The following is a 27,523-nucleotide window of genomic DNA, read 5'->3' as shown; positions in this document are numbered from 1 at the left end:
TACTGTGTGCAAGTGAACTATTTTTGGAACAACGAGAATAAATTAGATTACTTGATAGATAACAAAAATACCACGTAAGTTAATAGGAATGAGCAGCACATGTTACAATTTAGTAGAAGTCAAGGTATCTGACACATTTTGATATCTAAATTTGACTTCAAATTTCTTTTTAATTCTTCTGGAGCGTACTTTAAATACAAAGAGTATCTGCTTCTTATGAGCAGATTAACAACTAAAATAAATGTTCTTTTGTACCTAGAGATTAGCTGTTTCCTCAATGTTTTGTTAGTGATTCATGTTACTTTATCTAAATTCAGCCTCAAATTCCTCACTTGTATATCAGTTCAGTTTTTGAATCTAAATTAAGTATCTGAATTTCTCTAAAAAGGGAGAAAATACTGTGGGATTTGTTTGTTTGTTTGTTTGTTTTAATTTAAACACCTTGAAGCACTGCAGTTTCCACATTAGTGAATGAGCCATGGGATGAAGATTTATAACTAAATAGTTCTTTCTTTATAAAATAGGTTTTCCCAACAGCTCCTCTTTATTTTTTCTGAGTTAAAGTAACCTCTTACATCTCACTCTGAAGTACATGTACCCATTTTGTAACATATTGCTAAATATCTCTGATTTACATAAGAAGCAATAGCAAAACTCCACGTACATTGTGTTAGTTACATTATTATTATTATTATTGTTATTATTACGTGATTACATAATGGAGAAATAGCAAATTCAAACTCTTAAAATGCTGATCATGAAGTATATTAAATTATAGCATTGCCTCAACTGCAGGGCAGGTGCGCTCAGCGGCACACCCTCTGCCATGCAGACGAAGGGATAAACCAGAGCACAGCACAGCTTCTCCCCTGGAAACCGAAGGAAACCAACACCCGAGGAGACGTTTTAGACCTCTGCTGTGTCCTGCAACCAGGACACGCTTTCGGGCTCGCAGCTGTAGGACTTTGAAGCGGTGCCTAGTGCTTCACAATAAATATGCCTTGCACTAATTGATCCAGAAAACTGACATGCGTTTGTGGGCGGGTTCACTCTGAAATTGGGAGCAAAAAGAAATCCTTCCCAAGCCTATTTTTACATGCAGCAGACGACGGGGAGTCAGCAGGGTTGGATTTGGCTCAGGAACACGTGCTGCAGCCGTCAGTGACCACGAGCCCTGAAGCCCCGTGAGCCTCGCTCTTCAAGGCGTGAGTACTCTTGAGCAAACCGCATCAGCCTCCCAGTGGTCCAACAAAATGGTGTACCTATCAGAATCGCACAGTGTAATTACTGAGTGGTGGTAGAAAAGAGATGCCTTGTTACTGCACTGTTATGTTAAGCAGTAACAACACAAATCAATAAAAAATCACCAAATAATTAAGCATCTTCAGACACTTAACACCCATTGCAGCTGCCATTACCAAGAGGTTTGAGGGCTGTTCACAAATCTCTTTAGCATATTACAAATTCCCCATAGAGCACTCAGATGTCCCAGCTATGGCGATGCATGCTGCATACACCACAATCCTGTCCCTGTGCTATTAACACTAATGGTTTCACATTTAAAAACCGTGTCCTGGGAATACGGCTGAGGACACAGCATGCGAGAGAGGCATTAGCGAGAAGAGAGACATGCGGATGGTCAAAGCACGCAGGAGACCAGACTGTGACTCACTGCATAAGCTGGAGGAACTCATTTAGCTTCTCCTCTTTAGTGTTACCCTCTGTGAAAAATGTGTATCAGAATTTAATTACTTGATGGACTGTTATGTAGTCTGATTAATAATATTAGAAAGCACTTGGAGATCCCTGGATAAAGGTTGGGGTTTTTTTGTAAGTCTATTATTAGTACCTTCATAGTTTTCATTTCTTGTGTTGGGTCCCTGAGTTTAAAGGAGTTCTTTCTAATGCTCTGCACACATTTTGTGAAACTCTGGCTGCTAGTGTCAAATGCCAGCATATTCACAGGGCATAAACCATCTGGTTTTGCTGAAACTAAATATTCCTGTGTTTACTTAGGAAAATGGATGCAGACATTTTCAGTTCTCGCAGCTGTTCGTTCCTGGGAAACAGGAGGAGCACAACATTTTTCTCTCCAAAGCAGAGGAATAGTAAGCTTAATTGACGTTCTCCAAACTGCAGATCCTGCAGGCCCAAATTATTTGCCTTGTTTTGCTTCAGATGTCCTTCCCCCTTCCTCGCTTGGGGAATAACGCCACAGCAGGTGTTGTGTATTTCTGATAGTTTGTGGGCAGTAGGACAGGCTGCCAGGGGAACTGAGATTGTGTCATATGCTAATAAATATAATAAAAAGAAAGCTCCTCACACTTTTAAATAGCTCTGACACCGAGAGATGAAGCAATCTGTGATAGGTACCCCTGGGTACGCCTCACCTTGTCCTTGTTTTGCACGCGGGTCCCGGGAGGCTCTCTCTCTCTGCCTTCAAGGCAGCACTTATCTTGCCCAGGCTCTTTAACCCAGCTTGGAGCTATCAGGATAGGGCAAGTGTAGCTGCTTTTTTTCAAAATAAGACTTTCAAGTTACACGTACTGGATTGAAATTTCTATTCTGTTTTTTTAAACTGTTTCAACACTGGTTCTTGACATCAACAATGTGTTTTCTTGTTTTAATTCCAGAGAAAATAAGGGAACAACTAGACCTGCCCTGCCTTTTAAGTATGCATAAAAGGCAATGAAGGCATAACTACATTCACAGGAATCGAGGGTTAGTATTAATCTACAAAAAAAAAAAAAATCTCGTGCTTCAAAAAATACTGTTACTAAAGCTTTGATGATTATAGCAAACACATTTGTGTATCAACCAAAGATCTCATCATGTGTTTCAAACATTTCAGTTATGTCTCTTCACTCCCTGGAAAGGTTCACATATGTTATTTTTCCCACTTTATAAATGTGCGAATTAAAACTGAGAGCTCACCAAAGTTGCCCAGGTAATGATGAGCAAATGTATGACAAGAATCTGGGGAGGCTGAGTCTGACTTACCTATTAGCTCTTTGAAGTGGAAAGAATAAGTGTAAAATGTATGTAGAGTATTTACAGTGTTACTTTAATAATAGCCTGCCTCTTTGGTTGGATTAATATTTAACTATTTCTACAAACTGTAATAGTTACATCAAGAGGGATGGACTGGCTTTATTGCTGAATGAGTGGGGCATTCACCCAACACGGATCCAGACTCAAGTCCCTGCCCCAGTGGACATTTAATTATTTATACAAAGTGTTGCAGTTCCACATAGTGATGCCGAGAGACCCGCCTTGGCTGCTGCAGTTCAGAGAAGAGTTTTTCACATCCTAGGTACATGCCTCCGAACCCAAATCGCTGGCTATTTTGGGACTGTCCTCCTCCTTCTCTAATTTCTCAGGAAAGTTGAGAAAGCCTTGGTTTTACCTCAGTGTAGAAAAGTATTGGTTTTGTTTTGTTTTTTTAAATCTTAAAAGGATATAACAAAACCTATTATTTACCCTGCTTTAGTGCAAATACTGAGAAACGAAAAAGGGTCATGAAGTGCTATGGAGTGAGATCTGTTTGGTTTTCCGCACCTGTCTCCAAATCTAAACTTTTGGGGCAAAATAGTGATAATTTTTCTGCATTCTTTGTATATTTTGAGATTACCTCAATACAGTTTCTTGCCATTTCTGACAAAAGAAACAGGACCTGTGAATATCTTGTAAACAAACTATCCTAAGAAAATACATTGCTGATTTGGATCGCTAATTTCTGTTTCAAGGCCGAAACTGAAGAAGGCCACTGAGGAGGCAGCGGTGCTTCAGCTGTCGCCGCCCAGGGAGAATATGCTCCTAATTACATGCTGGAAAACTGGAAAACTAACAATATGGCTCCTCCCGACTTCTTCCTCCCATCTACATAACAGCTGCAGTCAGCCTTGAGTTACAGCCGGCAACGGTGATAGAGTACCTTAGAAACAAGCTATAGTGATAGGATAATGCTGTAAAATATTGCCATGTGCTGTCTCGCAGGTAACTGGTGACAGACCTTGGAGGGCAATGTAGCTGGGGCCATGGTTTTTGAAAGCAGCCGTTACAACGGTGTAGTAAATAACTTAAAAGTGCATGTAGTGCACTAACTTTAAAGTGCAGTGAGTAGCAGAAGCACCGGCTGAACCAATGTAAGGTTGCTAGGAAAGAGAAGGTAGCATCAGAGATGCTGAGACAGTGCTCTGTAGCTGGGGATGCAACGGTCTCAAAGTTGCAGCAGCAGCGTAAGTGAGAACTCACGTCTAGAGAGCCACAGTTTAGGGAACGACACTTGCTAACACATAATTTTTTGCTACCTTCTTTGGAAATGTCCGTCCTTCAAATCTTCTAAACTCAGCATAAGAGCAGTGCAAATTAAAGGACACCTTGAGACGGCATGCAGACAAGGAGAGGAAAGTAGGCACACGGTATTTAGCGTAAATAACACTGAAACCAAGTAGGGGAAGGTTAGAAGCAAAGCCATGCTGGTGGACATAAGAGGAAATTTCAAAATAACTGAAAGGAAGTTTAGAAAGTTGAACATTATTAATGAGAATTTGCCACAGGCATCAGCAACCTTTAGCTCCTCCTGCTACTGAAATCACCAGTTAGGTATCTTTGGCCTGTATCTGTGTATGCTATAATGCCAAAAATTACTGAACATCTCCCCTTGATCAAAGAAAAGACATTCAGTCCACATAAACTGTTTCTTTCTGAATCACAGAAGACAGCAGGCCTCATTCTCTGATCTTTTAACTCTATTTGCTGTACTGGATTACGCTAACGTAAACCATGGGACCTGTCAAGTTTTACCCACAGAGGGAGAAACTCACATACTCGTTTCCCTGCTCAAGCTATGAAGCAAGGTGGCGGGGGCAGGGGGGGCAAACTTTACAGGGTTATGCAGCGCAGTGAGGCGACCCTCCTCCCGTTTGACAACCCACGTACAGCCGGGGAGTGACTCCGTCACCCGGCGACGTCCCCACCGCATGGGCCGATGGAGAAGGAGGGAAGGCATGCCGCGGTGTGCGAGCTGGCGTGCAGCCGTGACGGGAACCGAGGCGCGTCCCGTGAGGTGTCGTACTTCTGACGTCGAGGGCGGCACCGGCGGGCTTCCCTCATCTTATGACCCAGCGTGATGCTATCCTTCAGAAAACCGAGAAAACAGAGAAGTAGTGAAATGGAGTAGAAAAACCAAGCTTCATGTATTTACCAGAGGCCCTCGATAATGCAACGGCATGAGTTATACAGGTCAATGTGGGTTCAGATATGATGTGGTAAAATAAAGTAAGGCACTGGCACAGCGTCTGCAAGGAAAGAAGTGAGGTATGTTTTGCAGCTTGTTCTGTTCCGTAGCATCTCAGCTTATTGAATTATTTTTTTATTATGATATGCCGCTGAATTGTTTCTGGAACATGCTGACATGCCTAGTAAAAACAGTTGTTACGGAATTATGTTTTGCTCAGTGTATCTGAAAGTTGAGTACCTTCTGGAGTTTTGGAAGACAAATTAATTGTACCTTTATGCCACAGTGAAAGATAATTTCATATTCCCATTTTGTTGTCAATGCAGAATGTTCTGTGATAATATCAAGTTATGTCTGAACCTGATGTTGCGATGGCTTAAAATAACCTTCAGGGCAGTTCGGTTGTGTGAAATGAAACTGGGACAATTCCTAAAAACTCAAGAGGGACTGCGGATCTATTAGTTTTGGCAGCAATAAAGTAGTTGGGATAAGGAAGATCGTTTTAAAAGCTGAATAACTATTTTTCCTAGTTTGACAAAAAGTGAAAGAAAAATATTTTAAGGTTTTTTTTTTAATTTAGGTTTTTCACTACTAGCAGAATTTGAAAAACAAGGAAGGATAGCTGTACATGCTTTCAGCAGATGAGTTGGAATTACACTTCCATATATGCTGCCTACAAATGGAGATGATACAAAATCAATTTTCTTTTCTGGAGTTTCTTCCTCTTCCTTCAGTGTATCAAGTGAAACTGTATTATCATTACGTAGGTATTTCAAAAGAGTGCTCTTCTACCTGACTGTCTGGACACCTAACATCATCTGATGCCTAATCATTGCCCCGCCTTGTCCTAATTGCTTTTGTTTTGCTCATACTCATTTTCTCCTAATCAAGAGATAAAAAAATGGGTTTTGAAATTATTTAAGGTGACAGGATTTTGCCGGCTTGTACCGACCAATGGAAAAATTCAAGTTCGAGCTCACAGAGATAAGTTTCCACATCAACATCTATATTTAGGCATATAAATAAGTGGCCTGTTTTTTCCAGAACATCTGCACTTTGTTATTTCGTCAACATACATGTATTTTTTGTCTGCTGTCCCAGCTCACAAGGAGTTTTCACCACCTACATTCTAAAGCACTTCTCTGTCCATCCAAGGCAAGCATCTGCTGATGGAAGTATGTAAACTGACATGTCTTTAGAGAGCTCATCTTAAAAGTTTCAGGAATCACCAAAAAAGTACTCTGAGCAGGCCCAGCCGCAATGAAACATAAACCAGATTGGTTAGGAGGTTTTCCTGACAACTGTGTTAAAGGAGGGATATAAAGAGCACAACTTGTCATTCCAGTTCTGACAGATTTTTTTTTAATAAACTGCGAACTTTCACAGGCAGAGTTTCAGAAGAAGGGGTAACACACAGGTTACACGCAGCCCACTAGGACTCATTTTCTTGCCTTCTGTCCATAACTGATGGCTGCCAGCGTAACCTCTTCTTAAGGTAAAGCCACCACTCTCTGTTCTGCAGGAACAGGCTACGAGGAGGTGGGGCACCGTGAGAACCGCCGAGTACCCCCACATCCACGATGAAGTCTTCCGAGCTGCTCCCCGAGTTACGGCGACGGCCGGCGGAGCCGCCCAGCCCCTCGGGACCGGCCGCTGCGGGCGTCGTGACAGGAAGGGCTTCCTCCTCCCGCACCCTGTGGGGGCCTGAGGGGGCTGACCCAGAGGAAGCCCCGCGGGGGCCTGGCTTGCGAGACCCCCGGCTCCGAGGCTCGGGTCGGGCAGAAAGCGGGCCGGGGAAGCCCGGGCTCGGGGCGCAGGGGCTGGGCCGCTCCCCCCTGCGAGACCCGCCGGCGACGGGGTGCCGGGGCGGCCCGCCGAGCGCCGGCCGCAGCGCCGGGCGGTAACCGGGCGACCGGCAGGGGCTGAGGGAGGGAGCCCGCCGCGGCTCTGCGCATGCGCGCCGGAGCCCGCCAGCAGCCTGGCGCCTGCGCCCTGCCTGGAGCGCGGAGCGGCGGAGCCGCGGCGGCGGCGGGCGAGGCGGGAGGGGTGAGGGGGCGCATGCGCCCTGGCGGCGGCTGAGGCGGGGAGTAGGCGCAGGGAGGAGGGGTGGCCGCTTCCCCCCATTTAGCGGTGAGGGAGCGGGCGCGGCGCTTTCGGCTGCCGGCGCGGGAGAAGCCGGGCGGCCGCAGGGGACCGTCGGAGGGGGGTGGGGGGAGCCACTGTAGCTGCGGCCAGCGCTCCCCGCTCCTCCTCCTCCTCCGCGAAGCGCCCTCCACCCCGCCCTCTCCCCGCCCGGGACCGAGTCTGGTGGCCACAAAATGGCGGATGGGGAGCTGAACGTGGACAGCCTCATCACCCGGCTGCTGGAAGGTGAGCGAGGCGCCGGGCAGCCCCGCCGGCCTGCCGCCCCAGGCGGGCACGGCGGAGGGCGAGAGGCCGCCGTCGCCTCCCCCCGGGGCCGCCGGCGGGGTGGGGGGGGCAGCGAGCGGGGCGGGCTCGTCCCGCGCTGCGGCCGGGGGAGCGGGGCCGCGCCTCCTCCGCGCCGCCGGGCGCGGGGTGGCGGCCGGGAGGGGGCTTGGCGCGGCTCCCCGGGGCCTCGGGCCCCGGGCCCGGCCCTGCTGAGCCCCTCGGAGAGAGCAGGGGGGCTTTTAGGCGTCCTGTCGGTGCCGGTGTGCGTGGGGTCCGTCCTCCCTGGCCGGGTGAAGTGGCTGCTTTCCCACCAAAAAAAAAAAAAAAAAAAAAAGCTCGCTTCCCTTCTTCCCTTTCCCCCCGCTGCAGCTGCCTGGCTGCGGGGCGAGCTGGAGAAGCCTCGCTACCTGAGCTATGGGCGGCCGTATCCCTTCCTCCGGTTGGGTTGGTCGCAGTCTTCCGTGTTTAAAATTATGTGTGTAAGCTGCATTAGGTATGGAGTTGTATGTACGTGAGTGTCAGTGGAAGCAGAGGGGTTTAGTGGGCTGACATTCCTCTGCCTGCCTACGGGGCAGTCTCCAAAAGTGGCTCTCATGGATGGCTAATAAAAGCTATGAAGGGTTTTGTATACATTAAGTAGTGAGTCTTTCCTTTAAAGTAAGGAGGAAACTGACTTACTCCCTGTTTTTGGAGAAGCTGAGGAATTATTCCTAGCATTTTCTTGTTATTTAATTATGTCTTGAATGTTTAGTCGTCTTAGGCCTCTTCTCCCATTAATCTTTCATTCCACATGCAACAAATACCTGGTATGTTGGAGATGAGAGTACGTGCATGGGTATGCGCAGTTCGCTTACTTGGTTGCTATACTCCTTGCATAGTTGGATCACTTTGCAGAAGGCTTATAGAAAGGAATTTCTGGAGTATGTACAGTTCTGGAAGTGAAACAAGTTTTGTAAGTCTGAAAGTTTTGTTCAGCTGAGCTACTACAAAGCAGAGTTTTTAGGACTTTGAGGATATTTTTAGTGGTTGCTATCTTTCTTTTAGATGTAAAAATTATGAACAATAAAATCAATATTTTAAAATGCATAAAGGCTTTGGGCAATTGTGCTTATGTTTGTGATTTAAGGTATGCAATGTAGTATAATATGAAGAAACCTGCAGATATCATCAGTCAAAGTTTATCTTTGATCACTAATACAGATAAAACTCCCTTTTACTGGATGTTGAAACCCAGATTAGTAGGTAGGTTTTTAAGACAAACCAAATAGTAACCTAGTAAACATTGACTTCGCAGTGCAGATTTTTTTGGGGACATCAAAATGCACGTGTATGTGTGGCGGTGGGTTTTTCTGAGAGGCACTTTAAAAATATATTTGAAAGGTACTTTTCCTCTTTGCTCATTGGTGTAGTTACTTAAATATAAGTTGCTTTAAGAGGAGGGGATTCTGCAGTGTTTTGGTATGCAACTTGTTGGATTGTCCTTAAATATTACTCTGCTTATCCTTTCTTTTTTTTAACTAAGACTTTTAAATTATGTGTTCCATACCTTTTACATACGCCATAAATAGTTGCATTGCAACTTTCTAGCTTTTTAGGTTATGATTGGGTGCCTTGTGTCCGAGCAACCTAATCTGTGCTTTGTATTCCATAGTACTTTAATCTTTAGGGATATTTATGTGCAACTTCTGCACCAACCTTTGCTTATAGTTTTTTGTCCCTGTTTTTCCCTCTGAGCAGAGATTAGGAAGATCCTTAAGGTAAATGGGGTGGTTTTTCTCTGCTTGCCACTTACTAATAGTAGTAGGAGTGCCTTGTACAACATCTTGTATCTGAAAGGGAATAGATTCTTGCAGGGGTTTTTTTTGGGAAAAAACTATTAAAAGAATGCATCGTGTATGAGTTATTTTTGCTTCCTTTTCACATCTTTTGTTTGTTGTACTGCTAGCGTGTAATATTTTTAAGCTGTGGTTTGAATAGTAGTGTTTCACAATGAAGCTTTTTTTTTTGTACAATTGGCAGCTCACATTTTGGAGCTCATGCTGTTGCTTAGCTGACCTGTTCTGTTAAAGTGACTATGAATCCCTCCCCACGCTGCTTGCACAGGAAAATTTCTATTGACTCTTATCTCTGGAGCAATTAATTAGTTTAAAGCAAGTTTTTTGGCTCCATTACTCACACTTCAACTTCGACTTAATGGATAAGGAAACGTGGCTTTTTGAGCTGTAAAAATGCACACTGAAATAATAAAAAGACACTTCTATGAAATCATGTCATGCAATACATACGTAGTCCTTTTGGTTACTTTAAGTGAAATGGATGGCTTTAACTTTGAATAGCAGTCCAGTTGTCTCTCGGTGGTTGCTGCACATAAATTTTAAAGGATAGCAAATACGTATCAAAAGCCACAGCAACAGGAAACGTCCCTGCTGTCATTGGGTTGCTGGTTGGTGACACCTGTTTCTAGGCTGTGATATTAGCTGTCATGAGTTCTCGCTCTTACTTTAATTAGGTTACTCTAACTGTTTTTACCCTTCTTGCTCAAGACTACGTATCTTTTGGGTTAACTTGCCTTTTGATTGGAATTACCTACTTAGAGTATCTTACCCTCCGTGTGTCTTTTTTTCTTTTTCCTTTTCTTCTGAGATACCAATATGACATGGCCTATAGCCAAGCTGCTTGGGAGAATTCATCAAGAACATCTTCCCAGCTGTCAACATGTGTGCATGCATGCTTACCTTGAATGTGTACTTACTTAGAGATCTTTTGAGTGCTGAAAGCCAGATTGATTAACTCTTGAGTTAAATTGGGGGTAGTTTTCAGAAAAACTCAACTGAACCATAGTGTAAGGCATGGTGATAGTCTTCTAGGATATTAGCTTTTAATTTCCGTGCTCTTTTGCATATACCAAGTTCTTATCCTCTTTCTTCATTGGTTAAGTGGTGAATTTAGGAATGGTAAGAGCCTGTTTTGAATTCACTTTCTCTTGCAATGTGTCTAGTACTTGGTACCTAGTTAGTGATACCTTGTAAATAACTTCTATTTGGAGGAAAGGAAAACTAAAGTGTATGCTGTATGCATAAAGTCTGAACGTAGCAATGCTTTCTCTTATTTCTTCTACCTCCAGACTTACATTCCCATTCCTGTTTCTTTACTAAAAGAGTGAAGGAGATGGTAGTGCTCTTAGTTGTGTGCCTGACTGATCTTGGAGATACTTTGAGCTTTATTATAAGATTTCATTTGATAAAGGAATTGCTCATAAGTGAATCTGCAAAGATGTACAGGTCATGTAAACACAAAATTCCCTAGCTTTGCTAAAACACTTGGACTGATATGTGACCATGAAAGCGAATAAGCCAAATTAGTCTTAAGACTGTTTCCTTCTTGCACTGGTATTCAGAATTCTAGTCATGGGTCAGACTGAGTTGCACTATGGTACACAAGATGATGATACCTTCATTTTTGCTTCAGTGTGCTGACTTTTTTTTTTTCTTCCTTCCTACCTTCCCAGCTATGCCATCTGGTGGATAGATTTTCCCAGTCCATTCTATCTGTGGACAGCACAGGAGTATGCACACACACGAGACTGTCATGAGTACAGCAGATGTGGAATATGTTGTATTTTGCCCCAGCTAGGCACACCATGTATCCCTCTGTGGGAAATGCCCTGAATTTGCAAAAATGCTGTGCTAAACTGATACACCAGGCTTACATTAAAGCCAGGCTCTAAGCTAATTTAAACTTTAGTGATGTGTGGAAAAGTTCCCTCGATATCAAAGCAAGGATGCTGGAATAGGTGTGACCTTACTTGTAAAGAGCGCTGTGGATGCTAAGTAAGACTGCCATATTTCTGTCTGGGTGTTGGGCTTCCTGATTGTGTGCTGTAAATGTCTCTCAACATTTCTGGATATAAGGCAGCCCAGCTGGATTGGACTTTCTGTGCTTTCAAATGTATAGGTGTCTGTCTTGGTAAACACTAAGGAGTTTACCATATGGAAGAGAGGATGTATGTGGGGAAACCCAGACATATAGTAGCCTTAAACACAAGCTGGATTTCTGCGAAGAGGGTTTATTTATGTAGCGTTACAAATAAATTTACCTTGTTTAGGCAAGATTTTTTGCTTGCCTAAATCTAGCTAACCTATTTCAAATTAACAACTTAAATTCATTTGATGGAACTTAATGTGGATCGGCTCTAAAACAAAATTATTTTTGGTGAGGCTAGGAGGGCTACTAGTTCTGATAGCACTGATCCGCCAAGAAAGCTGGGAAGTACTTCTCCAAGAACGGAGTTGTCAGACTTCCAGTAAATGTGGAAAATGGGATTGCTTCAATGTTCAGCTCAAAGTGTGATTTATTTTTTTATGATTGCCTTAATAAAAGCTGGTTGTGCAGTGTTCTTACCATGTCATGTGATGTCTTCTAAGAAAGCTGTAACCTTCAGTTTCTGATTTCAGAGGTCTTGCAGGTTGTGATAAATTTGAATATTATTCAATTTTTCAAATGGAAGTTGGATTTTAAACGCTTATGAAATGATATTTTCCTTATTGGTTTAAAATGCTACAGAGCTACTGAGCTAATGTATTATGGTCAATAATGTCTTCCTTCTTTGGTTAGTGTCTTAACTAATTAACGCAGCCAGCCAGCCTGATGGTGTGGTATGATACAGTAGTAGTGCTTGCAGTTCCACAGGCTCTGTAACTGATACTGAAAAAGAGAGGCAGTTGTAGAGAAGAAAAATAGACCTTCGTGATCTGTTGCAGAACAATATAGACAAACCATGGAGGTGAACCTTGAATAAACAAGGATTATTACCTGGTTTGGGGTGAAATCACTGGATAGGTAACCTGTTATTAGAAAAATAAACAAGGAAAACTTAATGAGGAGTTTCTTGCAAAGGATGTATTTTTGAAATATTCTTAGTCTTTAGAGAAAGAAAATAGGCAGTTTTTGTATGTTTTGAGGAGGGTAGGTATTGTATTAAACAGGGAGAAGGGATAGAAAGAAGAATGACGTTTGTTTCTGGTTTTGTACAGCAGTGCAGATATCAGCCAGGTCATCTTTAGCTTTATAAGTGCATGACGAATGGGATAGTTGGCTTGAAAAATTGCACTGAAGGCCAAGAGCCCAGCATCAGGCAATGTATGCTGGTATTGCTTTATTCTGGCAGGTTATTTTGCCACTTGGAGCCTACATGATTCAGTAACTGTTTCATTTAGATATTGCGCAGCACCGTTTTTACTTGACTCATTCAATGTCTTGCTCAGAGTACAGCTAAATCATAGTATAAAAGGAAAAAAAAAATCACTGTTTTTATTTTAAGAGGGTTTTGAATAGTTGATAGTTGCAATTAAATGCCCGTTAGTGACCACTACAAATGTAGGTATGTAACTTTTAAAAAAAAGAAAAAAAAAAAAAAGAAACAAACCACAATATATGGTTTAGCACTGTGAGGTCAAGCATACTGTATTTGGCTACTAGTAAGGTCAGATGCTGTACTCAGTGAAGAGGGTATGTGTATAGGGGAATCTACTTGTAACTACAACCTGAAGTGCCTCTAGTGTGGTATGTATCTGGATGATAATTTGAACATAGAAATTAACCTGTTTGCTGCCTTCTCTTACTGTTGTATGATTTGTCTTAGTAGGCTAGGTCATCTTAGTTTCACAGCACCATCTTCTGTGTGTTTTGTGGGTTTTTTCAGTATCAAGCTTGATACAAACCTTTTGTGTGTATACCCCATGTAACCATATTAGGTAAATACCTGAGAAATTGAAAAGGTGCAAAAGTCATGTTAAACCCTAGCTTTTTGTATTACAACTTAAGTGACTTCTCTCCTTGGTACTTCTTAGGACTTATGAAGTAACTTAGTAATTTGCCTCTGCCTTCCTCAAATTTAAGGAATTTCATTAGCACTGCTTTATAGGAAAAGAAAGTCAAACTTTCAGAAAGAAGCTGAAATTCTTTGTTTCATGAGATTTTTATGCTAGATTAGCCTTCCAAGTGGACTAGAACAGGAATTGCTACCACTTTGTATAATACAGCATAGTGAAAGGCTTCTACCTTATGCTTTGCTAGTTGCATGAGTGTTAGGTTCAAGTGTAATTAAGCAAACAGTAAATACAGACCAATAACAAGCAGGTGGGCCAGGAAAAGCAAATATAATGGATGGACGTTGGTGTAGGGACGTTTACGTGTTTTCATGGGCTTGTTTGGGTATCCCCTGAAGCAACTTTAGATGCTAGTTTCTAATGAAAGCACCTTCTCCATGAGCATTAATTCTGCTGGATAATATGTATTTTTAAGAACGTAAATTCAGGTTTGGGTAGAAGAATACTTTTTTGTTTGGTTGTTTTCCTGGTTAGAAATTAAAGGCTTGGGCAGTCTCTTACTCTGCAGTGGATTTGTTTGATGTTAAATAAGTCCTACTAAAACGATTTCACAGGCAATCACTGTGTTCTTCAGCAGAATACTTAATACCAAGGGCATCCAGTGAAGGCAAATTTCTTAAGAGTACTTGGATATAAAAGCACAGTTCTTCAGGAAAAAACTCCCTAGAAGGCTGATTCTTCTATTTTTAGCACAGAGTTTGGATGATGCACCCTAGGAAAGGTACAGGGCTTTGCTGCATACACCATGCAGAGTAGCTGTATATTCAGCAATATGCCTCTTACTGAATTGAGCATGGCTCTGGCAGGGCTTCATTTATATTATTTTTGTAAAGTGTAACACATGAATTAAAGCCATTCTAAGGTTAGTTCTGTTACAGCAATTCTTAAACTTTGAAAACTTGTGTTCCTGGCTTAACTCTCAGTGTTTTGCTGCAAGTTAGGGAGTGGCTGCTTCTGGATGACAGCGGAACGATTTAAATAACAGAAAATATTTTGAGGGAGTAGAAGTTTTGCTTTCCGAAATGAAAGACACTTTTAAAATCCAATGTAGGATTCCTGATTTAAAACCATGAAAATATATAACTTGAATTTTAAAAATGCTGAGAGCGAGAGCTTCAGAACGTGTTTTCAAAATCAGTGTAAGAACTGTTTGGTTTTTTCCAAGTCATAGGTAATGCCACCTTTGGCTTCCAAATCCATTCTGCTCCTATTATTGAGAGGCTGTTCAGGATTCCTCAAATACTCCAAAGTACTTTGAAGTATAAGAAATAAATAGTTAAATGTCATAGTCGTTAATCACCAATCATTAAATGTTCGGGGGGGGGGGGGGAGGTGGGCGTGTAAGCTTGTGGGAATAGCTTGTGTGCAATTTGTAAAATTGCATGCTTGCAGTCTTGTGTTATAATTTTGGGGTTTTTTTTAGATATACTCTGGCAAAATAGATCTCTAAAGCCATAATTTCAGAAAGATGCTTGGCTAGAGCTACTGTGAAAAGAAGCAGAACCAGCTGCTTATTCCTTCACTAGTCCGAGCCCAAGTTCACAGTGGATGTATTCTCTAGCTTGTGAAACTAAATTACATTTTTGTTTTGTTGTGTCTTTGTGCTAGAAAGAAAAGATCAGTTCAGTGGTGCAGTTCACTGTGTGGCCATGCAAATGCATATGCCTGCAAAAAAAGCAGAGTGTAGGGAAAGATGGAAGCTACTTCTTAGCAATAATGCTGGCCCAGTTTTCTATGAGACTTGGGAGAAGCCTGTCTGGGTTTTAATGTTATGCTAAAGCTATGAGTGTCTTGTCCAGTAAACAGGACACGTGTGGTATTGGAGAACACAGTATAAATGCTTAGGACAGCTGTGCATGCCACAGCTGATTTAGTACTTGAAGAAACTTCTATTAGTGATGCCGCAAAATGAGCAGTTCAGTTACTTAGAGTGAGAGGCACAGCAGAAACAGTGTGACAGAATAGGTTAAACGTATTTTCTCCAGTTCATGAAAGAGTGTGGCAAAAAGTGATGCTCATAGAGCTTCCAACAGCCAGTTCTCGACCCGCTTCCCGTAGTGTGATTTATTTTCTTCCTCTCCAATATTACCTTACAATCTGCTGCTCTCTGGCATGAATTTGGAGGGATTAAAAAAAAAAAAAAATATTTTTACTGAAGTTTTTCTTTCCTGCCACTGTGCAACTCATGTCTTGAATTACTAATTGCTGTTAGTAGGCTTGCTAAGGTTGCTTGTCAAAGGTTGTGTAGCTGCAGAGACCATTTCAATATTGATTAGAGCAGCTTTTGGATTACTATAGGATCTATTGTGCTGAAATAATAGCCTGACAGTACAATGCATACAGTTGCTTTTAATTCTCTTTACTCCCTGCTATGTCACTCTGCTTTAAGCTCCTTGCAGCAAAGGCTTGTTCTGGCATAGCACTGTGCACGTGGGATTGTGTATTACAACAGGAATTGCTGTCCCTACCAAAGGCTTTTATGTAAACCAAAGCTTGTTTACAACATCTGCATCTTAGATTAAAGAGAATTAATTTATGTCTAATGTTGAGATGCTGGTTCTGCTCTGGGTAAATGACAGCCATTAAAAATGATGGTTTTCCCAAAGCTGTTAAAGGCTTTTTGAGAGCTACAAATTTTACGATGCGTGCAGCTATGACTTGCATGTTTTAAGAATGGTTAGCTATAGTAATTCGTAAATGAGTCTGAAAAACATCACTTATACTCTTGATCTCATTCTCATAACCTCTTAAATGTGTTCTCGGGGATTTGGCTTTTGAAAAACTAAACGTGAGAGATGCTCTTGTTTACAATCCATCCAGTGCTCAGCTGAGTCAAGGAAACCTGAACAGCATTCTAGTTGTAGTGTAAGCTGGTGAAAGATGTGCTTAGCCTTGCCTGCGTACTTGTACCACAGCTATGGCACAACTGTTTCGGCTGACTGCTTGGCGAACCTTTCAGTGCCTTTGCGAATCCAGTAAAGGGCTGGGGCTTCCAGGGTCACAGTAGCTTCTCATTTTTTATGTAGTACCCTTATTGATGATCAGGGGATTGTGGGAGAAAACTTCTTTTGTCTTAACTGTATTATTGACGATTATTCCTCATGAAACCCCGGGCTTTGTGCTTCTTCAAATGTAACTGAGCTTACATGTTTGCTCTGTGGAGCTGCTGGCTGTTTGCATGGAGGCGGGGGTGGGGGTGCCTTTGCAAAGGTGTGGTGGCCCAGATCTGTACCCTTCCCAAGGGCTGGAGGTAACTGCAGTCATTGGGTGTGTGTTGTCTCCTCCTCTGAGAGTGACGTACTTGCCATAGTTGTAAAACTTCTCTTGTCTGGAGAATCCAAAGTGTGGTAGTAAGTTACTGCACTGTTTGGTGGTTTGTGTGTGTCACGGGCTTGCAACATTTAAGGCTCTACTGTAAAAAGTAGAGCACTAGCATCAAGACACTGGATGCACTGACTATGGCAGTAAGTTAATTTTGAAGTCAGGAGCTGCACATTCACTGTGTCTTCTAGTGCAAAAATCCAGCAGCACTTAAAGCCTCAATCCTATAAAGCAGTTGTTCCAAGTTTAAACCTCCATGTGAGTTTCAAAGGGAGCTAAAGGCTGGCATTCTAAGAAATATGGATTGGATCAGTTACTTCAAGTACTATGAGTGCCCTTCTTGAACTGCTGTCTGAATTTTGGAGTCTGTGCTTGGTCTGGTGCTACTTGGTAACATTAATGTTGTATATGGTGGGCTTTCCTGGGTTTGAGTTTCAAAACTAGAGTGGATGTACAAAGTGTGCAGTTAAGTCATTCTTTGTTTTAATCTGCATGAAATGGCTTAATTCTGGTATTGCAAAACATTATGGAAGTAGTTAAATACAGGGAGATTTTCATTGCTTATCAAAACAGGTTAAAAGAATGCACAGTTTGTAGAGGGAAAAATGCAACTGAAAAGCTAATTGTGCTGCGTGCGTCTTTGACGTGACCTTGATGTTATAAGCTGTGGGTTTAAAATACAACAATTGCTTCAATAAAATGATAGCCATTGTGTTATTAAGACTCTGCTCTTTCAGGCAGGAGCTTTCTTATGTATAGTGACAGTTTATTGTGCCTATCAAAATGAGTTTCTGGCCTATGAAAGGGATCATTATAATCTATCGGAATGCAAGCGTTTGAAAAGGTGGAGATTGTTGGAGCATTTTGGTACCTCACAAATTGGGTAGTCAAGTCCTGTGTAAAGCTGTCAAGCCTGAGATTTTTTTTTTTTTTAATAATCCCCATGGGGCTGAAGATGTATCTATAAAGGAGTTAGATGTTTAGTAGATGTTTGAGATGTGGTGAAATGGAAGCCTGTAGGCATTTGTTGTTTTCTAGTCACCTTGGTTGTGTCTAATGTCTGCCTTTGTATTCTTCTAATATGTAAGCCAACATCTTAATGTGTGAAGAATAACAACAAAAAAGTGTTACTAAAAAGCTGTTTGCCTTCTCAAGTATACTTGAGAACTTAATTAGCAAAAGGAATGTGACTTACCATATGGTAAATATCACCTGGTACTGATTCAGAGTTTCACTGAAAGAAGTCCCGTATGCCACGGCCTTGTTCTTGTGGGATTCGAATGAGTGAAGTATTTCCAGTGTATCTTCACTGCAGATAGACTAGCCCTCCTGCTATTTTGGCACTCAAAGCGGCTGTCCCAGGACCTAGTTTCACATCTTCTCTTCCCTGCTTGAGAAAACCATTCTTCATTTCTGCCTTTTCACATGTTCCTGTGGCTGCTTCCTAACCTCAGTTTAACAAGTGTGTCTGGTGTTTATTAAAAATAAGAAATAAAAATTCATAGCATAGTGCTGGAATGGTCAGATGTGCAGTTACACTGGGAGAACTATGCAGTGATAACCGGAGCAGAGCTTTTTGAGCTTAACACTTTTCACTGTAGTACTAGGTAACCTAGGACAAACTGTTGCCCCTCATATCCTTTTTTCCCCATTGTACAATGTAGAAAATGGTACTGATCTCCTCTGTAAAGTATGTTTTCTAGGACTTAAGTGGAAATAAAAGGAAAAAGAGTTTGGGTTTTTTTGTGTGGTTTTTTTTTTTTTTAATATGCAAGCTTAACCTTCTGTTTTGGAAAGGGGAAGCAGGCAAGCCAGGAACTTATTTTATGTGTGAAGAACTAGTTTTTGCTATTCTGTTCACAAACCTATCTTATTAGACTTCCTGAAGTTGCAGCTAAAATTTTTACAAAGTAATGTCTTATTATGTTTGACTTTGAAAGCATTTGGATTTGAACTGCTGAAATTTCATACCACCTTCCCTTGTAGTTACTACTGTGGTTTAATGCTGAATGTTGCTTCCATCTAAAGCAGATGGCAGAACAGGATGTTGGCCTGTTGTAGACACTGATACATTCTGGCTTATTAGTTTGAACCCTGAAGTTTAGTTTATGCTGAGATGCAAGACTGAACTGGATCAGTCGAAGTGCAGACACATTTGTTCTATTTTACTGCCTCATTAAAGACACATTAAAGCCTCTGACGGAGGAATCGTATAGGTATTTGTGGAAAGAAGCAGCTGCAGATAAACTTGCCAGAGGATGTTGGTTGGAGTGCAATGACATGTGAATGCTTTTGAAAACTCAGTGCTAAATATAGGTCTGAGTACCCGACTTATTGGTTTATGAATTCAATTTCATTCTAATTAGAATGTCGTTGTTGTGATGTAAAGGTTCTAGTAATTCAAGAGCCATTATATATGAATGAAGGTTTCATCAAACTTTCATAGTTTTTGGTGTGGTGTTCCTAATATGGCAATTTCAGCTGCCAAAAGTGTAAACATGCCTGTAGTTTTTATTTTGTATTTAGCTAGCCCTGTTGAACTCAACAGTCCTAAAGAAGTTTATTTTGTACAAATGTGAAAGTGGTTTTGGGATTTCCATTCTCAAGATTTTTTTGCCTGTTGTGAATATTCTAGCATAATGAGATTGTTAATTTAAACACTTTTTGAAGTTGCTATTTATCCAAATGTGGACGAAAGCAAGGCTTAAATTGTTCTTTTCTGAGAACCTGATTTAACAGGAATGCATACAGACCTTTAAGCACAGGTTACCACAGTATCAGAGATTAATTTTAGAATTCGTTGGAATACATAATTCCAACACATTTGGTAGATGTGTTGGAGTGTGCTGCTGGCTTTTCGTCAAATGCAGATTTCAAATACATCTCATCTGCCCTTACTTACTGCTGTGTATCTGTGTGATAGTTACCTTGAATTGTTAAACATCTCATTTCAGTACGAGGATGTCGTCCTGGGAAGATCGTTCAGATGACCGAAGCAGAAGTTCGGGGCTTGTGCATAAAATCACGGGAAATATTTCTTAGCCAGCCTATTCTCCTGGAACTAGAGGCACCTCTGAAAATTTGTGGTATGTAAACTTCATATATATGTGTTTTACGTAGGTGTTTTAATCCAGTTGTATGCTAGGTGGGTTGAAAGGATACTGAGATAGGCAAGTGACCTTGACTTGGGTGATACGGATTAGAGTGAGATCTTCACAATCTTAAATGTAATTTTCAACTTGGATTGGATTAAGTCGAGAAAAGGCAGCTAACAGTTGGTAAATTGCTGATGCTTCCAGTACTATTTAGGAGCAAGTTCTATTGGCAATAAGAGCTGCTTGTGCCCTTGTCTAGTGCAAATTTTGCAACATGTCGCTTGTACTTCCCTAGGGGCTGCTTGCACAGAGCTGCTACTCTTTCGATCACTATTTCAAAAAGCAGTTAGCTGCTTTAAAAGCAGATGTTTAATGTTGTAGTTGCTCTCTTCAAAGCATAATCAAAACAAAGATCTTTACCTGTTGTGAAATGGAACACTTCAAAAATAGTCTTGAAGAAAGCATTCTTAGTCTTTCAATTGAAAAAATAAAACTGGATGCAGACTGCTAAATTAGGCTTAGTTACTATGTAATAAATTCCTTGAGCTTTATAGCAAGTTTTAACAAACAGGCTTACTGCTGTCAAATATGGATAAAACTAGAATGTGTGTGTTCTTTACCCCTCTAAGACTTCATAAGATGCTAGACTTCTTCAAAAGCACGCTGTTACTAATAGGTATGCAGTCTTGTTAAAAGTTACAAAAATATTGTAAATACTGGCTTGTAATCATCCTTCAAGTTATTAACAGCAGACGCAGTCTTAGAAAGCATAAAAATTCTTGAATTAGGCTTCTTAAAGTGTCATAGTATTAAAATTGAAGCAGTCTTTGAATTTGTTGTTACTAACATGCTCAAAGATAGATTAGCTTCTTCCTGGCAGACCTAATGTAGCAACATTTCTTACATTAAGAGAGGATATTACCAATTGGGGGGGGGGGGGGGGGGGGCGGGAAGCACTAATGGCAAAGTCATTTTTAAATGACTAATTGCTTGGTAGAGTGGGGAGGAAAAACCGGACCAGCTTGCCTAATGACATGAAGCTGAAGGTAAAATCCAGCTTTACCACATTGTGTTTATGCTACATCGAAAAGACTACAGCGGTTTCATCGTATTCCTAGATAAAGAAAAAATGAAAACTCAAATGAAATATTTAGATTGTACGTAAGTCAAGGTCTGCAAAGTATAATTAGCCTCCTTCAAAGTTAGTTTCTCATATGCTTCAATTGAGGCAGTTGAAAGGACTGTTAGATACACAATAACAGGGTAGCAAATGCACAGTTAAATAAAGCATTTGTTATTTTTAAATTGGATTCCAAACAGAGTGATAGCACCAGGAAGTGTCAGGTGCATCTAAATTTAATATTAGAGCAATTGTCAAAAATGCACTTAGATAAAAGTGAAAGAAAGATGATCTCTTTCACCAAAAGCAAAATATGCAGCTGTACTGCTTTGAACTACTATTTTAGTGTGTTCAGGCAATGCCTCAGGAACCATTATAGGATTGTCTTGTCTTGTAATCAAGTCAGTTCAAAATAAGCTTTTACATTGTGAATGGCTGTGTTTTAATGTAAGATGAAAGATATACTTATGTAAACGTCCATTTTAAAATAGGTGCGGTTTTTGCTGTAAGGCTTGGTATCTGGTAGACTTCAACTTGTGCCCATATGAAGCTATATTTTAAAACACCAGCTGCCTTGAATGGAATAATAAATGCTTTGGTCCCTTTACAAATTTTTTTTCTATAAAATGTTCCTTTACCCTTTAAGTGCTTTGGTCCCTCTGGCTCACGTGTGGAACTGAAAGTAGTTCTAGACAATGAACGCAATTATAATATTCTTTCTGTAATATGTTTACTTCGTAGTTAATTCTGGTGGTGGTGAAGTCTGGGGAGTGTATTGGTAGTATAGTTCTGGAGTACTAGACTCAGCATAGCAATGACTTGTTGAGGAGTCTTCAATGTTTTCTTCTGGTTGTGACCTGGAGATTTCCAAGTATCAAGTAGAATAGGAATCGTTCTTGTTGCAACATATGTGAAAATGATTTTAGCCAGTGAAAATTCAGGCTATGTCTGGAATTGGGTAGTGGATAATGTTCCCCGTTATTAGAAGAAAACTGGGAAGCGATTCCTCTCCTTGAGTGAGAAATAGCTACAGAAGAATGCAGCCTAAAGAGGAAGTATTGCATTTCTCATGGAAAGGGTAAAGACGAATACAGCTATGTACTCTTCTTACCACTGTATGCTTTAAGAATTGAAATGGAGAGCATACAGGTTTGGGAACCTTTTTTCCTTTTTTTAAGATTTTGGAAAAAGTTGTAGAGAGAGGTGTGTGTTCAGTTTTTTGCTTTTTTAAGGCCGTAGTAGCTAGCGCTCCACTGGAGAATAGCTGTGCTAAACAAAGTCAGGATTTTGCCACTGAGCAAGCAGCAGAAGTGAAAATGCATTTCTGGAATGCTTAGTGTAAAGGACCAGGAGGTACTAAATTTAAACAGCATACAGCGTGTACTGAAGGCTTCTTGCATAGCTTTTTTACGTTCAGTCACTTTGGTAATGACTTCTACAGTCAGCTGGAATACATCACATGTATTCTACAAGTTACTGTAGAGCAGCTTTGGTATCTTCTTTGACCTTATGGGCAGCTCACAGATAGTTAGCCTTGGCTAGTCTGATATGGTATGCTGTGGTGTTGTAAATTGCCACACAGAGCTGTTTCATGGAAAGCCTACTTAATTTTAAAGCTGGCAGTGTCATGAGTAACATGACAGTTATTTTTCCTAAGATATACCTGCAGGGTTGAATATCTTGTAAGGGGTATCAGTCTTTGAGTCTCTGTACTGCTTTTATATGAATAATTGTATCAAAGGAGGAGTTATCCTAAATGCTGGGGGATAGGAATCTTGGTACGGCACTGTTATGGGAGGACAAGTAGTTGACCTTTGAAGTAAGTGCTCTCTGCTGGTACAATGTTCAGTTTCTCTTCAGTCTAGATAGATTCTTTACTGATCTGTTTTGCAGTAAATAATGTGTCTTAAATTTTTCTTAATACATCAGCTTCCTGGCCATGTAACTGCTCAATTAGATTTTGTCTTTCTGACCTTGTTTTAATTTTAACAAATTAGAGCTTGGTTAGAAAGCTTAAGCTTAGTTGTGAAGACTTCTGTAACTTTTGGTTTTCAGATTGTTTTCGTGACTGACATAGTGGTTCTGCAAGTACCGTGGGTTATTTACATTTAGTGAGTACTTCAGTTTGTAATATTAACATGGTTCTCACCTTTCTGATACCTATTGCCAGTCTGTTTTTAAAGGAAAAATTAATGCTTTTTTTTTTTTTAAGATCAGTTAATAAAAAGTGATTAGCTGACTTAAGTTCTTGATTTGTGTACTCTTTATGTTGTTGCACTAATCCTCGGTAAACGTTTTCTTATTCAGGTGATATTCATGGTCAGTATACAGACTTGCTTCGATTATTTGAATATGGAGGATTCCCACCGGAAGCTAATTATCTTTTCCTTGGAGATTATGTAGACAGAGGCAAACAGTCTCTGGAAACAATTTGCCTATTACTGGCATATAAAATCAAGTACCCGGAAAACTTCTTTCTCTTAAGAGGAAATCATGAGTGTGCCAGCATCAATCGGATCTATGGATTCTATGATGAATGTAAGCAAAATCTATTTCTTTTGAAAGACTGTTATAGACTAATACTGTGTTTTGGAGACACTTCTAGTAGTGACTCTTGTACTGCAAGGATTTCATTATTCTGTGAACCTGCTTTGAAGCTTTCTAAAAGTACATTTCAAACCAAGCTTAAAGTCACTCTAGAGAATTATTATTTGCTCTTCTGCTGTCCTGGAAATGCTGTTGCAGGAGATGGAAACCTAAGTACACTAACAGAAATAAAGCCCTGGGAAGACAGTTTGCTAACGTTTTTGGTCAGGTTGTGATATGTATTGCAGGTTGGCTTGAAGAAAACAGCCTTCTCTTCCTAATGTTACACATTGTTCTTGTAGGCAAGCGGAGGTTTAACATTAAGCTGTGGAAGACCTTCACAGACTGTTTCAACTGTCTGCCTATTGCAGCTATTGTGGATGAGAAGATCTTCTGCTGTCATGGAGGTAAGCTGATGACTGCTTTTAAAGGTTGTGTCTAAACTGACCTTTGTGTTAATGCTATACCAAATGGAGTGTGAGTGTGCATACCTGATACTTAGCTGGAGACGTTTAACCTTATATTGTCTGTAAAGGTCGCTGTTATGCCTTGTGCTTTTCTGTGCACCTGACAGCAGACAGATGTCATTCTTACCTAATACACGTGGCCCTCTGTGCCTGAGAGGCAAGCGCATCTATAAGTATTCCCATCAGTATATCCCTCTCTGAAGGATACTGAATGCTAGAATTCTTGCCTAATTTGCCACCTAACTTCTTGCTGTTACCATCTATCAGTGCAGCCTTAGCTAACGTTGGCATCCCTAGCAGTGAAGTGAAAGAATGACAAGTTGACAAGTAACCTCAGCTCTGTAGTCTTGGCCTCTTTAGCTGGTTTCATAAGATGTTGGTGGAAGGGACCTCTGAGGTCACATAGTCAAGTCTGCTGCTTGAAGTAAGACACTTGTTAACATTAGAGCAGGTCAGCCGTGGCTTGCTCTGACTCCATAAAACCTTTGCTACTGGAAGACCTATGTTCTATGGGTGAGTGCCTGTCCCAGTGCTGCCCTGTTCTTGTAGACAAAAAAGTGTTTGGTGTTGATCTGACCGAGGCTTGTGACTTCTCTGAATATTGGAACTTACTTGCGTGCTCTTCTTTGTAGAAGGGGACTCCCCATGTTTTTACAGGCCATGATGCTTACAGGTTTTTGGGACCTTGCAGAGTCACACAATTGACAACAATTTCAAACTACTTGTAATAAGAGCTATCCTGCCTTTTTGCAGATGTCTTTGCAACTACCTCAATTAGTAAGCAACTTGATGCCTTGCACTGAGTGATCCAGAGATGATCTGGTAGGTGTCACACCTGCATTGTCAGTGAGATAATTAGAGATTAGTGGAAGTGAGAGCACTGCAGAAACCTCTAGTTTGACTGAACAGTTCCATTTGGAATTAGAAATAGTGTACACCCAAAATTCCTGAGCAGACTCTTCCAGACTTTGTGAGGTTGTATTGATGGCTGTCATCCTGCCTTTATTAATTACAGGCATCTCTGCAAGAGCTCTGCTTTATGGAATGTGCTGTAAAAATGATCCCAGCTCTTCTTGTATCTTGTATCGAAAGCTTCTGGCTTCAGTGCCTGCTAGTATAAGCTATCAGTCTTATACGTAATATGCTCTGAGGTATTGTCATGTCTCTGTAAATACAGAATTAATGCAGTGATAGACAGTCTAGTCTGCGAGTTTCCAGGTAGCATTGACATGCTAGAGAAAGTACTTGTTTTCTCACAGGTCATCTTTTTATCTCATTCTCAGTCAGTGTGGTGTGGTGTCTTTTTTCTCTTTTTTAAGAACTGGTACCTATTTTATGAGCTAGATCTCATAATTTTAAGAATGTGAGATACAAAATCACTTCTGTACTGAGGTAGCTAATTATCAGTGGCTAAAACCATGTAATAAATTTTTTTCAAAAAAAGCTGGCAATTATTAATTGTATTAATAATTATAAAAGGAATTATTCTTTTACTGTCATTATACCTTTTTGATTTTTTTTTTTATTTGGGAAACAGTGGAGAATGAATATTGACAAAATACAGTGGTGTTTCAGGCAAACAATTAAGCTTAGGTGGGTCATAGAAGGTAATGAAGGAGGCTTAGCAGGTAGAGTAGAATGCTGTGTTCTGTGACAAAACTGATAGTTTTGTGTGTATATGCACTTGAGACCCGAGTTATGAGCAAGAAGCCTAGAAAGCTATTTTTCAAGGAAAAAAAATCAAAGCTTTATTATAAATGTGTTAGGGAGATTAACCTCTTGTTTAATCAAGTAGGAAAACTTTTTTATTTTATTTTTTGCTTTAAGGATCCTCTTATGAAAAGCAATATTTACTTCTTTATTGAATGCTAATTGTCCCTTAAACTTGTACAGGCTTCATCTGTAACTGAAATTACTATCACTCACGACTGATCTGCGGCTGTGAAATAAAGTGAAAAGATTACTAAACGTGCTGTGTGCTCCTAATAAATGGAAGTGGACATTCAGCACATAAATAAGTTTTGCCCTTTTTCAGCTCTTCTCCAATCCTATCCAAACTGCATTCCAGATCCCATGAAGTCATGGACTGTCAACGCCTTTTCATGATGTTACTACTATAATAAACACTGAGGCAGCAACACAAACTATTCAACTCTGCTGGAGGTTGAAGCTAGCATGTAGATATAAGGTAGGTGCCTTTTTTACTATATTGCGCATTTTTGCATAGTTTATTTTAAAAATATTGTCCTCTGGGATATATAATAAAACTTTGCAAAACCGCATAACATAGTAAAACAAAAGGCACCTAACTTACCCCAGTAGGCTATCTACAATAGCTTAAAATCCTGAGTCAGCTTTTTTACCTAGACCTTTCTGGGCATCTGCTGTTTGAGTTATCTATCTCACAATATAAATCAAACCTCTCTTGCCATTAGTGCCTCCAAATGTTCATGCTGCTGACAGGATCTTTAATGTATCCTTCCCATCACCTCCCTCTCTCTTCCCTGTCTTTCCACGTTGCTCATACAAGTCACATTTTGGCCTTTTCTGAAGGCTGTCCTCTCGAGTTACTTCTGACTTTGCTCTTTATCTTGCTTCATTAAAGCTTATTCCATAACTGTTCCTGACTTCTCCCTCTTGCTCTGCTTTGTATTCTGTACAGTATTGTCCTCTTATCTATGACACCACTCTCTAGTTCTAATCTTTAGAGACCTTATGTGATGACTTTCAAGTTTCTATAAATTAAGTCCATGTTGTAATGTCATGTTGATGGAGCACATTGGTCTTATCACGTTGGATTTAAGCTCTGAGATGGGAGTCATGTTAGTTTAGTAGAATACTGGATTTACGTAATATTATCAAGCTCTGGAATTCTGTTTTTCTTGTGACATTAATGACAATGAAATGTATGTTGAAGGTGAAGTCTTCTTGATAATCTTACATAGACTCCAAAGAGACCTGAGGAGCTTCCTGGATTACACTATAAAAATAAGTAACCATCACTCTTCCTGTATCAATTCCACCTGATCAGGGAGTGGCTCAAATCTAGAGCCTGGATTTGATGAGTTTGCCAGGAGTAATGACAGTTCACTTTCTGTTTCCCTTCGGGAAGGGTGCTCTTATGCTTCAAGAAGCTAGTATACTGAAAGATAGTTTTTCTGTGCTCAGCTGTCATTATGTGACAAGAAAACTTAATTCAATAGTGTACTTTTCAGTTTTCTTTGAGTACACAGTAAGTTGCAGCAATTGCTGTAGTGGCAGCAGCTTGACAGTGAGCTTTAGTAGCCTGTGTTTGCGTTCTTATTTCCTTCATTTAACATTGGTCATGTACAACTTTCATCTGTAGATCTGAATTTGAGACATTAGCTATTTCTTTTTGAGCAGGAGGAGTTAGGAAG

At 40.7% G+C, this 27,523-nt stretch overlaps 1 protein-coding gene across 2 annotated transcripts in view; it reads left to right on the top strand.

Annotated features, from left to right (window-relative positions):
- The first annotated feature begins 7,312 nt into the window (after nucleotides 1–7,312).
- PPP1CB (protein phosphatase 1 catalytic subunit beta) overlaps nucleotides 7,313–27,523 on the top strand; it is a 100,249-nt gene continuing 80,038 nt past the window's right edge. For both annotated transcript variants that reach the window (XM_082305368.1, XM_082305367.1), the window contains exons 1-4: nucleotides 7,313–7,609; nucleotides 19,812–19,943; nucleotides 23,380–23,610; nucleotides 23,961–24,065. In XM_082305368.1, coding sequence (XP_082161494.1) covers nucleotides 7,558–7,609; nucleotides 19,812–19,943; nucleotides 23,380–23,610; nucleotides 23,961–24,065 — 520 coding nt within the window. In that variant the 5' untranslated portion in view covers nucleotides 7,313–7,557. The remainder of the gene's footprint in view (nucleotides 7,610–19,811; nucleotides 19,944–23,379; nucleotides 23,611–23,960; nucleotides 24,066–27,523) is intronic.

This window comes from Platalea leucorodia, assembly GCF_965183815.1.
Source record: "Platalea leucorodia genome assembly, chromosome: 3".
Classification (NCBI taxonomy): Eukaryota; Metazoa; Chordata; class Aves; order Pelecaniformes; family Threskiornithidae; genus Platalea; species Platalea leucorodia.
The sequence above is the reverse complement of the archived record's forward strand: the minus strand, read 5'-3'. Positions and strand labels throughout refer to the sequence as shown.